At 42.5% G+C, this 17734-nt stretch overlaps 1 protein-coding gene across 1 annotated transcript in view; it reads right to left on the reverse strand.

Annotated features, from left to right (window-relative positions):
• MECP2 (methyl-CpG binding protein 2) overlaps window positions 1-15571 on the reverse strand; it is a 37556-nt gene extending 21985 nt beyond the window's left edge. Inside the window, exon 1 of the mRNA XM_075260049.1 lies at window positions 15499-15571. Within this exon, the coding sequence (XP_075116150.1) occupies window positions 15499-15530 (32 nt within the window). The 5' untranslated portion in view covers window positions 15531-15571. The remainder of the gene's footprint in view (window positions 1-15498) is intronic.
• Window positions 15572-17734: the final 2163 nt, after the last annotated feature.

A 17734-nucleotide genomic window follows, 5' to 3' on the forward strand; every position in this document is an offset into this window, starting at 1 on the left:
GGCTACAAGGATATACGCCACTGCCCCACACATCTGGTAGACAATAATGTAAAGGATTCTCTCTGTATTTCGGGTTGTTATACAGCTTACACTTTACCTTTACAGTCGGTATGTCCGAACTGACAAAACTCACTTTGAAGCTTGTAAGATGACAAAAGCTGTATGTATTTTTAGGACACCGACGGCTGGGCCCACTCATTTTTAGGTAGTGTCGGCCCCATCTAATGTGGTCCACTGGGTTTCATCAAGGTGCCATTGTTTTAGTGGGAAGAAAGGTGACGCATGCCTATCTTCTGTTCTCACCCAATATAAAAGGATCTGTAACATGCTTGTAAACATAGTCCTTTTATGTTGTTTTCAATTTTTGGAATTTACATTGCTTCCCCTGAGTGTTAGCTACTGCAGAGTAGATCTGGCATGTGGATAAAAAAATATTTGTGTGATGTATCCATTACGGATGTATTCACACGGTGAAAAATAAACAATGAAAAAATCCAAGCTGCATTTTCCCTGTGGAGCCCACAGTAGAAATCAGAAGGCTGATAAACTGTCATTCTAAGGAGGTGTTCACACTACCGACGGATGTACGTTCTGAAAAACTAATGCCTATCATAATGGACCATAACAGACACTAGCTAATGCTGATGGACAATGGGCAGAAATAAAGGGCGGTATAAGTGATGACCATCTATGTCTGTTAGCCACAGATATTAATGTTAAAAAAAAAATAAAGGACAGTTCACATCCGTCATAAGTCCTTTATTTTGACTGGACCCAAAAGTCCAGCGTGCAACGTTACTGTTACCGCCAAAATAACGGAACCGTGATGGATTTGGTGAAAGCAAATGCTGACGGACAACAGATAAAATCCCCATTAAATCAATGGAATTTTTAAAGAATTTATGACGGACATATTAAGTGTCTGTTGTTAATATATTCTGATGGATGCTAACAACTGACAATAACAATGCTAGTGTGAACACCCCCTAACGCTACATTCACGTGACTGTATTGGTATTTACTGATCTGCAGAAACCATGTCAGTATATCATCTGCAAACATGAATCTGTATGTTCCCCCTGTGTTTGCTCTGGTATTCCAGTTTGCTCCATCACTCCATAGACATACAGATAAGGAATTTAGACTGTGAGCCTTATATGGGGCAGTGTTGTAAAGCTCTGTGGAATATGTTGGTGCTATATAAGTAAGCAGATTAAACTAATAAAAAATGATCCCCTACACTTGTATCTGAGAGTCAATGCCTCAAATACAGACAGGAATAGGATCTGCTCCGTAATTTGCAGACAGTTGCTACGGCTCGGGCGCTGATCAGTAAAAACTATGGATGTGTGTATGGGGCCATAGAAATGAATAGATCTGTATACTATCTGTGACAACCCCTTTAAAGAGGACCTTTCATGTCCTTGGGGCACATGCGGTTTTATACACCGCTAGAAAGCAGACAGTGCGCTGAATTCAGTGCACTGTCGCTTTTCCCGTTATGTGCCCCTGGTGAAAAGCTATCAGTGAGTTTACCGAGAGCTCTTCACTGTCAGAAGGGTGCTCCTGACAGTGCAACTGGGAACGCCTCTCCTAACAGTCTGTCCGCATCGCTGTACTGTGAGGGGGCGTTCCTTACCGCCCAGCCATGATGCTGAGCTCACCACTGAGCATCACGAAAGGTCCTCTTTAAGGGTATGTTCACACATTTTTTACTGGCAGATTTTGATGCGGAATCCGCCTGAAAAAACGCCTCCTATTCATTACAATGGGAGTCACTAGCAGTTTTTTTTTTCCTGTAGCAGAAAAAAAAGCGACATGACCTATCTTCAGGCGGATTCTGCCTGGAAAAACCCAATGAAGTCAATGGGTGGCTGAAAAAAAATGCAACACTTTTTTTTGGCGCGGTTTTTTCAAAAACCGCTAACATTTCCAGGTCCATACAAAAAACACACGAAGAAAACAGTGTAAAAAAACGCATAATGTAAAAACCACGTCAGCCGAATCAGCTTTTTTCAGCTTGGAAAAAAAACTCCATGTGAACATACCCCAACACTTCTTTAGGCTAAGGTCCCTCCATATGGAAATGCAGCATGTTTGGCTGTGGAAACATTGGAAAAAAATGCGGCATTTTACAGTAAATGAAAAGTGAATGTTTTTGAAAAATGCAACATATCAATTTTAACTACAGAATTGCAATCGGTTTCCCAGTATATTGAATAGGGAAAGAAAAAAAAGTTTTTTCTGCAGTGTTTTGCTTTGTGGGGCCTTAGCCTCAAAATTGCTGCTGACGATCTGCATGGACTACAGAATCCCAGCGGCAAATCCCCCACCCCACAAAAACAGGTCTTTTCCGCTTGCAGCTGACCCCCGAAATCCTGCAGCAATAAATGACTTTGTGCTGCAGGTTTTCTCTATGTAGGATGTGGATGGATTTGCTTTTATCCCATCCGTTCTGCTGCAAATGTAAATTGCCACAGCTCAGGTGCCAGCAGGATGTGCAGCTGCTAACCTTTGGCGGTTTTATTCTGCGTGGCTTTGGCCTTACAGAGGAAAAAAACTACTGAAATGCCATGTGTGCCCCAAAAAAATGCTGAAATATAAAAAAACAAACAAAAGCAATACTGCTGATTACTAAACAGAAAGAAAACGTGTGTGTGAGGAGCCTTTTAGCAAGTCTGTCACCAAGAAACTCCATATCAAACCAGCCCCCGTATATAGTATAGGGCCCTATACTGAGCACCATCACACGTCATAGAGTCCAATAGATGCCCCATTTTGTTTTTAAAATACGCAAATGAGCCTGGGGTGCACCGTGGCGGACTGGAGCCTCAGGTTATCAATTCTCAACACAAAGCCTTCCTTTGCATATTCCTAATACAGCTTTTTCCACAAAACTATGCATCTATTGTAGTATCCGCTCAGCTTAGTGGCCCCTACAAGGCAATTGGGCAGGACTGATACAGGTTTTTTTGATGACAGACTCCTTTAAGGCTAAGGTCATACAACATTCAAATACATTTTTTTTTCCTTTTGCAGAAACGCAACAGAAGGAAAAAAAATAGTGCATTTTATAGTCCCTGCAAAAGCGAGTGAGATTTTGTTTAATCTCATCCAGACATTGCAGGGGGGAAAAACAAACCACACACTGCAAACATTTGCATTTGGTAATAAAGCAGCAAGTTAATATTACTAACAAAAACGACAAATTTTCCCTTTACACTGATATGAGAAGGGGGGCGGCAAATATGAAAAACGGAATTTTTTCTGATGTGCTTCATTCTTTAATATTTTTTTAGCTGCATTTCACTACGTGTGCCCTTTCATGTCCTGCACAATGTGCCATGTACAGATGCAAAGCTGACAGCTGATATGTGCCCCAGTGCCTGAGATATCCCTGCACTGTCACAGGGGCCGGCCTTACAGCTTGGCGTCATTGCTGGGCAGTGAGGATCACTTTCCCAGGCGGTACTTGTCTGTAGAATTTTACAGTAAATGCGACGTTACTCAACACCTGGCGATGACGCCGAGCTGTAAGGCTGACCCCTCTGACAGTGCAGGGGTATTGGTATGGAAACTAATGGTACTGACATCTCTGGCCCCAGGACACTTAGGGCGGGTTCACACCAGCGCCGGTCTCCACTTTGTGGGTTTCCATCTTCTGACCGAGAGACTGGACAGGAGACTGAAAGTCGGCAGTCAGCTTTCAAACCCATTCACCTTAGCAGCCTCTGGGTGTGATGGGGGTGGGGGGTGTAAAACCCCATTCATTTTTATGGTACTTTTTGCAAAACACACGCCCCATCAGCCTTAGCTATCAGAAAATGTAAATTTGCGGATCACATCTGGTGCTGAAGGATGTACAGACCAAAGGGGGAAAGCTAAATCCTTTATTACCATAATGCATAATAACCAATAAAGGATTTAATGGGAGCCTGTTGGGTCCAAAATGCAACTGGATTTGGTGAAAATAAAAGCTCACTAAACTGCTCCATATTCGCCTGTGTTTTATTTAGAATAATTTCCTCATCTGATGATATCATCTTGTTAATGCCTTATTCACACATTAGTTTTTTGCATCAGTATATGCAAGGTATATAGATCTGCACCTGTTCTGTGTTTTCTACTTGCTTCTGCTTTTGGCTTATTAACAGTGACGCAAAACACTGCTGTGTGAATAAGGCCCTAGAGAGAAAGCTCCTCAGCCCATGAATATAAATTCTAGGCGAAAGTGGGATGTGAACAATTACTCTTAAAACAGTATGGTTGTTCTAAAGATCATAATAGGAATTCTCGCACCCGGGGAGCCTCGGCTGCTGTGAACACGTCCCAGCCATTTACATAATAGTCGTGCACGTGTATTTAATTATATTTACATGTACACAGTATTATATAATAGTCACATGCACACGGATTCTTAACCATTTTCTGATCAGAGCTTGAAGTCGGGGCCTTAGCAGTGGTAAAGCCCACAGTTCATATCAAAATAAAAATGTTCCTCACAAAAAAAAAATAAAAAATTATTTCTATCGTCTTATTTATAATGTTATTGACTTAGGATAATACAAAATAAGTGTTAAAAAAAAAAAAAAAGGGAGACAAGAGGTTAATAAAAGCTGCACATGTAGTACTCAAACAGGGTGGTCCCTCAATCCGCTGATCTGAGAGACCGCAGATAGTGGGCAGGGGGTGCGTACAAACAGCTGTGTGTAAAAAGAACTACAATACTACACATTTGCGATAAGATATTTTTTTAGCTTTCTTTTTTACTTATTTTCCTTCCTTTACCAGACAGCGTCTGCTCCTTTTTTCGTTGCATTTTGGTGCAGCTATTTATATAGGCATGTAAATCTGCTTGTACACAAGTCACTACCTTAGCTGTGCCCCCAAGATCAGCTCCCAGGGACCAAGCTTTCAGAGTGTTTTTAGAGCGACCCCTCCTCAATTTGTTAACCCCTTATATGTCAAATTCTATCCGTGCTAGACAGGCCGTCCAGACCACATAAAAGGGAACCTTAAGATTTGGTTTGTAGAACACTATACAGAAAAGTTCTGGTGTAGCTAGCTGGGGCTTTTATTCATCTACATACAAGACCACATTTGTTTTTGATACCCCAGAGGAGCCATTGTTGCTCACCATGTGTGTAGTTGGAAAAAATGTATGAGAACACAACAAATTTTAGCATTAGATGACGATTTGTGTCTTTACGTCAAAAAGAAACCTCTGCAAACAATCCTGGGTCCTGGCTGTTGATAACAGAAGCAGAAAAGGGAAGAAGAGAAGTTCCTAATTTTTTTTCTTTATGTGCAACAACAATGTTGTTGCCAATCGAAAACGTGCTAGTAATATTTCCTAAAAATACTTACAGGGATCTATCTTTCAAACACATTTTTTCTGAGTAACACGTCGGAATAGCTATTCTTCTCCTACCTTTCGTTGTCTTCTCCACGCCGCCTCCATCTTCTTCAGCAACATACTCTACACAGTATTGTAAGCGGTCATTTTCTCGTGGCCTTTGGGCATGCACAGTCTGCTCTACCCGAGGCCTAGAAGTCTGAAACCTGCACCAGAAGAAGAAGACGTTGCTGAAGAACATGGAGGCGGCGCTGGAGAGAGTTCCCTCGCAGCATTGGGGATGCCCCCAGTGCTGCGATCAACTCATTTGCATACCGACAAAAACCGGGATTCCGATGGAACGGCGGCGCAGAGAAGACAACGAAAGGTAGGAGAAGAATAGCCTTTCTTAAGGCTATTCTGACGTGTTACTCAGAAAAAAAAGCGTTTGTATGATAGGATCCCTTTATATAAAAGAAATAAATCAGAGATTGTGATAAGGCCCCATAACGATTTTGCAGCGGAACAATATCTGGAGTGCCTTCCATGATGTACTTACTTCTATGGGGGCTTCTGATCCATTCTGCTCAGATGACACAGTGCAGGATAGGACCTGCTCTATGTTTATTGGAATGGAACAGACCAAAGGATGCTCCCTCGGTGGAACATTGGTAGCACACTTGTTTGTGTGCATGAGAACGTCAAAGGAGTGAGATTATATCAGAGGAGGCACCAATGTACAGTGTGCTATTAGTGCTGTGTGTACTTGCCTGGTTTGCAGTAAAATGGCACAGACCGCACAGGGATAACATGCATGTGTCCTCTGTAATTCTGCAGACCCAATCACTTCATATAGGAGGCCCGTTCTGCAAAATGGACAGCTATAGGACCTGTCCTGAGTTTCCCGGGCTCAATACTGCATACACTAGCTTTTGTATGAAGCCATAGAAACAAATGGGTCAAGAAAACACAGCTAGCACATCGACATAGTGCACAGTCATGTGCATAGAGCCTTAGGGCTTATTCACATGTCTGCATTCAGCCGATGCGTTATGTCCTGTTACATCACAAACCGTATGTGCACCCATTCATTTTAGTGAGTGCATTCAGACGTCAGTCTGTGGAGAAAGAACAGAGACATAAGCTACTTTTGGTCTGTTTTGTGGAAAACCATTCTAGTCTATGGGTCCCTGAAAATCAAAAAGCCCATTCATTTTTTCACAGGTCTAGAAACATTGTAAAGTATATATAAAAAACAAACAAATTCATCCCTTTTTCACCTACGGAAAGCCCAAAAATGAGCAGAATCATGTGCTGTCTGTGATTAACACAAATATCACACGTCTGCTAAATGCAGAGGTGTGAACAAAGCCTAAGTGTACCTGGCTGAGGGGCGTCAAGTGGTAAAAGTTGTCATGACCATAATCTTGTGCCTTTTGGTCAATCAAGAGTGAGTCACCTTAGGGACCTGTTCATACAACAGAATCTGCCTATAATTTGAGGTAGATTCTGCCTTCCACTGTAACCAATGGGAGGCAGAGATCGCTGCAGGACGCAGAAAAAAAATTGCATCTTGCTGTGGATTCTACGACTGATTCAGCCGCAGAGTCAGCAGCTCAAGACTCCCTGAATTCCGTCACGGGGAGATGGGGATGGAAAATGAAGAGGAATCTGAAGCCGGTGTCTGCCTTTTCTGAAGTATGAACAAGCCCTTAGTTCAACAGTTTTTTACAGGCTAATACAATCAGCATAAGGAATTAGCACTGCGTTTTTGCATACTGTAAAATCTGATTCAGAATGCCAGGGGCTTTTGATGTAATTTTTCCAAAAACCATGCTACATTTTTTCCGCCTTCCATTGATTTCTATGGGTGTTTGGCAGAATCCGCGTATAGATCAGTCATATAGCTTTTTCTTTTTTTTGTCTGTAGCTAAAAAAAAATCTGCTGCTGACTCCTGTTGAAATTAATGGGAGGTGGTTTTTGAAGCAGACTCTGCCTCAAAATCCTCCTGCAATAGAACTCAGTGTGAACATATCATTAGGTTGGACTGACAATACATTTCTTTGCAGAAAATTCTGCGGAAGTCCCGTCCATCAAAATGAAGAGAAATTCCTCTTCATCTTCCGCCGCAGTACGCAGTATTTGGCCGAGGAATTGCCGCAACAGAATGCCGATACATTCCACTGCGGATTTCCTCTGCTGATTAGGCCCAGAAGAATTGGCCTAGTTGGCAGGGATTCCCGAATCGTAGAATCCGCGCGAAGATTGAGAAGGATGCTGATTTTTTCCATGTCCTTTTGAGATCTCTGCCTCCCATTGAAAGCAATGGGAGGCAGATATGGGATGGAATCTGACACAGATTTGAGGGCGGAATCCACTCCCAAATGTGTGGCAGATTACTCTGTGTGAACCTAGCCTTAGATGCTCTTAGGTTACATTTGTTTTGCGGGACGCGGTAATGGCGATGCTTTATACAACATAAGACTGTAATACCTTCAGAGGGGCAACTAGTCCAACACTTACAAAAATGGACAGTTATACATCATCCGCAACAAGGACCAGAAAAGAGTCAATATCTAATCTGCAAATCTTTCCATAAACTACAGATTACAGATCTGTAACACAAACTGTGAAAACTTCATCTTATTAACCCTAATAAAGCCTTATTCACACCTAAGTGTTTTGCAAACCAAAATGAGGAACAGGTGGAAAACACAGAACAGGTGCAAATCTTTCCTTTACGATTTCTCCGTGCAGTCTCCACTAATGGTTTCCTGTACAAACACTGATGCAAAACAGTGCTGTGTGAATAAAGTCTTGCTCTAAAAAGCTAACGTGAAAAGTAAAAAAAATCCCCTAACTAAAGAAAAGTTTACAGTCACTAAACTGGGCCATATTAAAATTGACAATAGTGAAACTAGTTATGGAAACAAGTATACACAGTTGAAGATTTGCCTGAAATAGGGGAATTTTCCAGAATTTAAAGGGTACTTTAAAGGTTGAAAGCCACAGTGAAAACCTGCGGCATAAAATTTGCAGCTCGAAAACCTTTACCACGGATCAGTCTGCACTGCGTGTTATTTGTGTATTGTGGGAATAAAAAGTGTATAAGTGAAGGCCCTAGGCAGTGAAATATAGCAGGAAAAAAAAAAAAAGACAGTGAAAACACAGTGTTTTTTTCTACAACATTTTCCTCTGCATTTTGGGTTCCCCTATTAAAGCTAAAGGAAAAACACAATTCTGCAACTAAAATAAACATGCTGCAATTCTGAATACAAAAATGACGAATTTACTGTCAGTATGTTCCATATAGATATACCTTAGGGCTCCATGCACACGCCTGAGCACACCATATGAGGGGGAGTCCTATGGTTTGTTCTAATAAAAATAGAGCAGGTCCTATTCAGCTATGTGTCAGCATAACAGAATGAATTGGAGGCCTCCATAGAGGTAAGGAAATCGCGCCCATGTCTTTTCACACAAGCAAATGAACTGCCTGTAATGAAAATGGGGATTTGAGGGGTGAAAAAATTAAGAGGAATCTGACCACGGTCTAAGGGCCCCTTCACACGGCGTAAGCGCTTGGCTCATTCCGAGCCGTACACACGAGTGCTTCTAAACACTTCCCATTCACTTCAATGGGAGCGCGCGTAAAGCTGGATTTACGCGCACTCCCATTGAAGTGAATGGGAAGTGTTTAGAAGCACTCGTGTGTACGGCTCGGAATGTGCCGAGCGATTACGCCGTGTGAAGGGGCCCTAAGGCTGAATTCACACAAGGTTTTTTGGACCAGATTTTGACGCAGGAAGCAGCCTCAGAATTCGGACCTAAAAACATTGTGGCATTCCAGATTAGGCCCAAATGAATGGGCCTAGTTGGGAGGGAGTGTCGTGCCGCGGATGTCTGCGGATGATTCAGCTGTGGAATCCACAGTAAGAAAGGGCAGCTCGCTTCTTTTTTTCTGCGAGCAGGAAGAAACCGCTTATGGAAAAAGGATGTAAATGGCTCCATTGAAGTCGCTTTTTTGAGCAGGATTCTGACGCAGATTCCGCATCAAAATCTGGTCCAAAAAAACCCATGTGAATACAGCCTTAGGGTATTGCAAATCAATTGGTTCCCATTTATTTTCACTCTTTTGGTTTTCCCTCTACTCTCACTCGCTATACATGACTGTCGGCGCTACATCCCCTACTTACACGAGATTTGCTGCTTCTGACCATGGATGATTTTCACGTGCACATAAAAGCGAATGACAAATGAGTGTTTTATTGTTGGCTGGTCACTGGGCATGTTCACACTGTACACATTGTCTTGATGAGCGATCATTTCAGAGCTTTTCATCCAGGTGTGAATGGAGCCTTAAAGGGACTCTATCATTAGAATCCCCTTTTTGAAGTAATAACATGTCGGAATAGCCTTAAGAAAGGCTATTCTTCTCCTACCTTTATTATTCTGATCCGCACCGCTGTTCCTGAGAAATTTCTTATTTCTTCCTTATGTAAATGAGTCTTCAGAAAGCACAGGGGGAATTCCCTTACACTGTCCGAAGACTTTTCAGCAACGCTTCCATCTTTTTTTTCCAGACTGCCTCTTCGCTGCATCATCAGCCACAAGAACTGACTGCACATATCCTTCCGCCATTTTCCTGTGGCCTTTTACCTGAGCGTCCGCTTGGTCACAGGAAAACGGCCGATGGACATGAGCAGTCGGCTCTTTCGGCTGAAGACGCAGCAAAGAGGCAGTCTAGGGAAGACAATGGAGGCATTGCTGGAGAGTCTTCGGAAAGCACAGGGGAACGCACCCCTGTGCTTTCTGAAAACTCATTTCCATAAGGAAGAAATACGGAATTTCTCAGGAACGGCAACGTGGATCAGAATAATAAAGGTAGGAGAAGAGTAGCCTTTCTTAAGGTTATTCCGACGTGTTCTTATTGTAAAAGGGATTCTTATGATAGAATTCCATTAAGGTTACACACAGCATATATATTACATATAATTTTATAAAAAAAAAAATTTCCTAGTTCTCCGTAAACGGAGTTTTAGGTACTGGTGAAGACTCCATTAAAAACTCCTCTGTGTCATCGTCTACATTGTGGATTATTTTTGGGCCATGATATGAAGGTTATTTTGTATAATAAATATTCGAGTTGTACCAAATAGTTTCTGGATGTACAGTAAGAGCTCAGACAACTGGTCTGTACACTGCGGTTCACCTGATCCAAAGCAATATAGTAAAATGTGGACTGAGCGTAATATAATAGCATAAAATATGTCAATAATAAACTGCACAAGATCACCACAACGACCACGTGTCACCGGCTGTTCACCACATCACACACGTACCAGTCAAATATTATGGAGTTGTTGGAAACAAGAAACAAAACACCAAAAAATCCAAACATTACAGACAAGTAATCACGCAGAAACTTTGACTGCGTTGCGTTCACATCTGACTCCGAAGCAGATTCTGACTGGCACTGGTTGTGTTGGTTTTAGGTAAGAACAGAGACTATGACACAGATGTGAATAGCGCCCTGCAGCCAGAGAACGCTGCAGCAGGAGTTGTCACTACCAATGCTCACTGATATCTTTGCATTTTTTTTGCAGCTGTGGCCAAAATAAAAATGATTTTGCAGGGATTTTTTTGCACCAAAATCAGCATGCAGGTTATTCTTTCTTGGATTTCTCATAGATTTTGTTCCTAACTTCAACCCCGTCATTGAAATTGACGAAAGTCTGCACAAAGAACTGATAAAGTACGGATTTTAAAATTTGCCCCATATGCTTCTGCGGATTTTTTCATGACACTCCATGTTCTGCAGTGTGCGCGTATGGCCTTAGGCGTCATTCACATTTATGTGGTTTGGTATTTTACATAAAAATCTGAATTTCAAAACCAGGCGTGGAGACTAACCAAAAAGAGGTTTAGTGAAAAATATCCACCCTTCCGAGATTCGGCTTTACTCCTACTTTTGACTTAGACTAGGTTCACATCTGTTCTGTTGTGTCAATGGGTTCAATATGTTCCAGCTTCATAGGCGGTGCCAGAATAAGCCCTTGAGGACACTGGAACGCCCACATTGCACTTCAACCTCATTTGCATATTTCTAAAAACAAGGAAATGGTGCACCTATAGGACTATGTAACGCTATGATGTCCCCAACACTATACCTTGACTGGTTTGATATTGAGATCTCTGGAGACTCCTAAATTTCACCTACTTTGCTGCTTATGTAAAATCTAAAGAATATACGTGGACATACCCTATGGCCTCATTCACACGTTTTTTTCACAGGAGTTTTTTTATGCTTCTAAAACACAGAAATTCATGCAGTTTTCTTATACTTTTTTTTTTCATATTCTAGGTTGCATGTGGACTTTTTTTCAGCCTATTTTCACAGAGAAGCCTATGCCAAGACGCACATTTAAAAAAAATAAAAGTCAGGGAGCTTCTCCTCCCTTCCTCCAAAAAATATGCCAAAAATGCAGAATAAAGGCACCAAAAATGCACAATTTCCTGTGTATTTATATATTTCACTATTGGCTTTCAACTAATACCTGTGTATTAGAAAACACACAGTTTTTGAAGAAGTTTGAGGAATTATTTTATGCAATTTTTTTTTTTTTAACCACAGCCAGTAGGAAGGAGACTTATCAGTCCTCGTTTGTTTCTAACGCTGATGGAATCCACTCCTGGCATCAGCCCCAAAAACTGCCTGTGTGATTCCAGCCCTAGGATAAGAACACAAAGGACCAAAATTCTGTGGGGTAAAAAAAACCCCAAATAACGCAGAACAAAACTGCACCAAAGGGTTGCGTTTATAATTATAGAGTTTTTGACAGGAATTCTGCAGCAAAAACACAATACAGATCATTGTCGGTTGTTTCTTGCCTCCTACGTTGATCTATAGGTAGAGATTGTTTCCACAGCGATGACTTAGGGCGTTTTCTGTGACCAGTTTTATTTTAAAAAAAATCTCATGTAGCATGCTGCGCTTATGTCCCCGAGGTTGGACTGGTATCTTGTTTTAAATATTTTTTTTTTTTAGTAGCCACACATTACTTTATATGAAGTTATAAAATGTACTATTTACAAAGAGTATTAGTGGCATTCTGTATGCTATTCATTCCTCTACTTGCACTTCACCTGAATTATTAGGCTGTTTTCACACAGAGTAACGCTCCGCTCATTCTGACACGTAAACACGTGTCAGAGTGAGCGCTGTAAAACAGAATCCCATTGACTTCAATGGGTGCCTCCTTACGCGCGCTACACGTTGAAATCAATGGGAGGCATTTTAACCCATTGATTTCAATGTGCATTGCGTGTAAGATGGCACCCATTGAAGTCAATGGGATTCTGATTTACAGCGCTCACTCTGACACATGTTTACGTGTCAGAATGAGCGGAGCGTTACTCCGTGTGAAAGCTGCCTTTAAGAGAACCTGTTCCAGTATTTTAGGACCAGGGGGTGTAATGTCCTAAAGCACCTTGTTATAACGCAATGCACGGCCACATTAAAAATAAAAAATCTTTATACTTATCTGGAGAGGAGTCTCATTGGACTAATTTCGGGCTCTCCCACCACCTGCATTATTCTTCAATGTACATCCCAGCATCATGCTATATGACACCAAGGTGTACTCGTCCGACTACACTGAACCAGTGTGAAGTGTACAACCGGTAGGTGGATATAAAGTTATTTTCTTTTTAACGTGGCTAAAGATTGCGTTATAATATGACAATTTGGGATACTAAACCATAATCCACTGATCCATAAGTACCGGTGGGTGGTTTTGTGTCCCAAATGGCCCTGACAGGTTCCCTTTAACGGGCTCTGACCTTCTGCATACCAGTATGGAAATAAAGGCCAATCTGATACCGGCAAAATTTTCTTATAAAACGCACTCCAGTTTTCTGACTTCAGCAAAGACAAAAAAGTAAGTTTTTCAGGCTGAGGCGCTCCCACCTCAACGTGCCTTGATCTCTGCCTCGCCTAATTTTGGTGAAAAGTGGCAAGCATGGCACACGCAGAAAGAAGTGGAGCATTTTTAGCACAAGAAAGGGCTGTGCGCCAAAGATATGCCATAACTATTCCCATCTATGCCAGTTTTTCAGTATAGAGCGAATAGTAATTTCCCCCAAAGTGTTTAACCTGATGGAATTTTTTTTTTTTTTTTAATTGAGCGTGCACGTAGCTTTCATTTTCAAAGAGGATTCTTTATAGGATGAAAGTCCCTTTGAGGCCAAGTAGCTGCGTGGTTCAGTGGTTAGCGACACAGCCTTGCATCCTTTCAGCAATGGTGTCCTGAGTTCGAATCCCGTGTGGGGTGTCCCCAAACTCAAGCAGGGTTTTCTTTAAGGGGGCCACACGGTGGCTCAGTGGTTAGCACTGCAGCCTTGCAGCGCTGGAGTCCTGGTGTTCAAATCCCACCAAGGGCATAAAACCATCTGCAAGGAGTTTGTATGTTCTCCCCGTGTTTGCATGGATTTCCATCCCATATTCCAAAGACATACTGATAGGGAAAAATGTACATTGTGAGCTCTATGTGGGGCTCACAATCTACATTTAAAAAAAAAAAAAAAGAAAGTCCCTTTGAGGCATGTGCACACAGTGAAGGGAGTTCGTCACCGCATCTACGTCAGTGTTAAAACATGAGGCATCTTTGGTGCAAAAAATTGTGAACACCAACACGAAAAACGCAGGCTACATGTGAAAGCAACCTTTTTAAAAAAAATTCTCACCAGCATGTAAAAAATCTGTGCGGCTACTAGAACATTTTTTTCTAACAAGGATGTTCAGAGCCTCTGCCCGAAAATTGTTGGAAAGGAAAATCCTGCACAGAGGACTTTTCTCTCTGTCGGTTTCCGTATAAAAACGACAGAAACCCAACAGACCTCATTATAGTCTATTGGGTCTGTGAATCCAAACGACAAGAAACCTGGCGCAAGTGTGAACCTAGCCTTAGTGCGAAAACACTACTCTTCCAGTACCGGCAAAGTGGATGAGAATCCGGCTAATCCCTTCCACAGGAAAAAAATCTGCTACGTAAAAGCTCCATTTTCAAACACGCCTGCGCTCGCTGGTTCATTAACCTATTATATTGCATTTCTACGTATTAATGTACGGCATTTCTTAAAATGGTCTAATACATCGTGGACAGGGTCGCGTTTTCGTAGCCTTTCTTGGGCTCCATTCACATGACGTTTTATCAGATGCAAAAATTTATTAAAAAAAAAAAAATCTGCTTCTGTCCTTTTTTTTCTTAAAGACGCAAAAACGTAATATACATAAGTTTGCATCCGTCAGAAAAAAACGGACAGGAACACAATTTTTTTTTACACTACGTAAACGGATGGCCTCCATTTGCGTCCTTTATCTTTGCCATCCATAAAATGGATGTAAACAATATGATCCATTTAATTTTAATACCTATAGACACATCCTATAAGTACGTACGCCATCGCGCTTTACTGCAACTTTTTCACGTCAGAAAGCGATGTGATCGAAAAAATCACGTACCCTTGATACGCCATTTGTTTACGTCACGACCGACTGTTGCAAATAAGTTGGCTTAACAGCGTAACGCACACGAGATTTTTTTTTTACACAGAGACCTTATGAAATCCGGAAGGCAGTCGCCACTGTGTATACCAGTTGCTATATACTGCTGGTAGAGAGCCACACATGACCTAGTAGTATACAAGCAGCACTTTCACAGAGCAGGCGGCATCTCTGAGGAGAGGGGTGTGTCATGCAGCGCAGCCCCCAGCCCAGGCCCCTCTACCCTCAATATTCGGCTGTTTTAGGGACTGTCCAGGGCCTCTCTGCTCTGAGGGGGCTTCAATGACGCACTGTGTAAATACCACCCTGGACGGAGGTAAAGTGCCCCCCGGCACCACCCGCTAATATCACCCGAAAAATCCCCCCAATACACTACGAAGGGAAAAAGCAACAGCAAGTGACAGGGACATTTTATTCTCCCACAGCCCCGCCCCCCACCAGCCTGAGGGATTCATCAAAAACATACACCCTGCGGGGCCCGCCCCCCTCACACACAGGGGCATAATGGCAGGCATTTGGCAAGCGAGAGGGCGGGAAGGGGAAGCGGAAGGAAAAAGAAGAGGGGGGCACTCAGACCGGCTGAGACCCTGCACTCACAGTCTCTCCTCTCCGCTCGGCGCGGCGGCCATTTTCTAACGGCTCCTCCACAGGCTGAGGAGGGAAAAGGGTGGGCAGGGCGGGAGAGCAGCGGCGAGGTGACGTCACCGCGCCGAGCCTACCTGCCTCCTTCTATTGCCTCTTACTCTCAGTGACGTCAGGGATGTTTCAGTGTAGAGAGGAAATGGGCGTGGCTTTGTCTGGCCCCGCCCAGCGTTCTAACCGAGTCCGCCTCTATCGAATAGAATTCTATAGCGGGGGCGTGGCCTGGATGAAAGTTGTGCGTCATAAATGTTGTTGGCTGTGTTGACGCAGTTACTATGAGGAGGTTCTTGGAGGAAATAGGAGATTGTGTTGTGTTGTAGGATGGAAAGAGAGTCTTGTGGAGGGGAGGCTGCTTCTTAGGTGCTAGATGGAAGAAATCCTGGAAATGAATGAGTCTGAAGCTGGGACTGACTGTCATTGGAGCCAGATGATACAAGTGAATGACTGGGGGACTGAGACTGTGGCAGTATTACATCCAGAAAAGTATACAGAGGCCTAGTGTTACTGACACTGTATACTGGCATGTATTGGTGGCTGTATATGAGTAGGTAATGTTCAAGTAAAGGGATTGTTCACACTTGACATTTCCACACATATGACGGAAGGGATATTGACTGTTCTTCATAGAATATGCCTGGACCATGGTATCAGTGTGATCTATATACTTCTGTATAGGTGGTATATATCGCAGCCATGCCTGGACCATGGTATCGGTGTGATCAGCATAGGTGAATATAGTTTAGGTACAAGGATAGTAATATAGATGCTGCAATATACTGCTATATAGGCGGTATGTATCACAGCCATGCCTGGATTATGGTATCGGTGCGATCAACATAGGTGAATATAGTGTATGTATCTGTAGGTATGAGGATAGTAATATAGAAGCTGCGATATACTGCTATATAGGCAGTATATATCACAGCCATGCCTGGATTATGGTATCGCTGCGATCAACATAGGTGAATATAGTGTATGTATCTGTAGGTATGAGGATAGTAATATAGAAGCTGCGATATAGGCGGTATGTATCACAGCCATGCCTGGACCATGGTATCGGTGTGATCAGCATAGGTGAATATAGTGTTTGTATCTGTAGGTATGAGGATAGTAATATAGATGCTGCGATATACTTCTATATAGTCCGTATATATCGCAGCCATGCCTGGACCATGGTATCGGTGTGATCAGCACAGGTGAATATAGTGTATGTATCTGTAGGTATGAGGATAGGATAGTAATATAGAAGCTGCGATATACTTCTATATAGTCCGTATATATCACAGCCATGCCTGGACCATGGTATCGGTGTGATCAGCACAGGTGAATATAGTGTATGTATCTGTAGGTATGTGGATAGTAATATAGAAGCTGCGATATACTGCTATATAGGCAGTATATCAGAGCCATGCCTGCACGTAGTATCGGTGTGATCTTCATAGGTGATTACAGTGTTTCTATTTATCTATAGGTTCAAGGATAGTAATATAGACGCTGTGATATACCGCTATATAGGCGCCTGTATCGTAATATATATTTAGGAGATTATTTTTGTAGGGTAGGATGTACCACTGTCTCCCATGCTTTACCAGCAGAGGCGTACCTATAGCAAGTGCGGAGGTAGCAATCGCTATTGGGCCCTGGAGCCTGAGGGGGCCCAAAGGACTCTCTACAGTATAAGAAGACGCCAGTGTTACAAATAACACATGATAAGTGGGGGCCCCATTACAGATTTTACATTGAGGCCCAGGAGATTCAAGCTATGCCTCTGCTTACCAGCAGCTTTTTACTATTCCAGTGTGAGTAGGTGGTCGGAGGTATATTGAGTGTTCTTTGTGGACTATGCCTGGATGATGGGGTTTAAATATAGTGCGTCTATCTACTTGTGATTACAAGGATAGCAATATCAAAATAAACACATTGCGATATACCACTATATAGGCGCCGACATGCTGGTATACATTAAGTAGATTCGCTTTACAGGGTAGGATGGACCACTGGTGCAATTGGGGCCGTATTACCTTACCCAGTTTTCTATTGTCTATTACATTGTGTCATATTGAGTGTTCTTTGTGGAATATGCCTGGACGATGGGAATGGCATAGCTGAATATAGCGCATCTGTCTACCTGTGGGTACAAGGATAGTAATAAGTCAACATACAGCCCTTGTTGGCATCTGCCGTACATATA

Source organism: Leptodactylus fuscus, chromosome 11, assembly GCF_031893055.1.
Source record: "Leptodactylus fuscus isolate aLepFus1 chromosome 11, aLepFus1.hap2, whole genome shotgun sequence".
NCBI classification, from domain to species: Eukaryota; Metazoa; Chordata; class Amphibia; order Anura; family Leptodactylidae; genus Leptodactylus; species Leptodactylus fuscus.